This window comes from Penaeus monodon, chromosome 22 (assembly GCF_015228065.2).
Source record: "Penaeus monodon isolate SGIC_2016 chromosome 22, NSTDA_Pmon_1, whole genome shotgun sequence".
NCBI classification, from domain to species: domain Eukaryota; kingdom Metazoa; phylum Arthropoda; class Malacostraca; order Decapoda; family Penaeidae; genus Penaeus; species Penaeus monodon.
The window spans coordinates 44,920,197-44,920,507 of NC_051407.1; the positions used below are offsets into that span (position 1 = coordinate 44,920,197).

A 311-nucleotide genomic window follows, 5' to 3' on the forward strand; every position below is an offset into this window, starting at 1 on the left:
GTTCGTTCTTACTTGGTTGTTGGGTTCAGTGTTGTTATTCATTTCTATTTGGAATTGTGTGAAGTTCCTGCCGGCTTCTTCGTTTCGGTGTTGCTTGTAGGGTGGGTTTGTTTCGCTGTCGCTTTCACTGTTTTTACGTCTTCTGTTATTTAGAGTTTCATAGTCCATTTGTTTATATGTACCAGGACTCTCTCCTGGTTCTGGAATGAGATTATCGTCCATGTGTTTACTTTACACTTCACTTCAGTTCACAGTTACCGGGATAGATGTTTGCTCTATGACGGTTCAAACGTCCCACCCATTTTAACATT

At 40.8% G+C, this 311-nt stretch overlaps 1 protein-coding gene across 1 annotated transcript in view; it reads right to left on the minus strand.

Annotated features, from left to right (window-relative positions):
• LOC119587463 (microtubule-associated protein futsch-like) overlaps window positions 1–311 on the minus strand; it is a 12,133-nt gene that overhangs the window by 7,084 nt on the left and 4,738 nt on the right. The window contains exon 2 of the mRNA XM_037936189.1: window positions 13–200. Within this exon, the coding sequence (XP_037792117.1) occupies window positions 13–200 (188 nt within the window). The remainder of the gene's footprint in view (window positions 1–12; window positions 201–311) is intronic.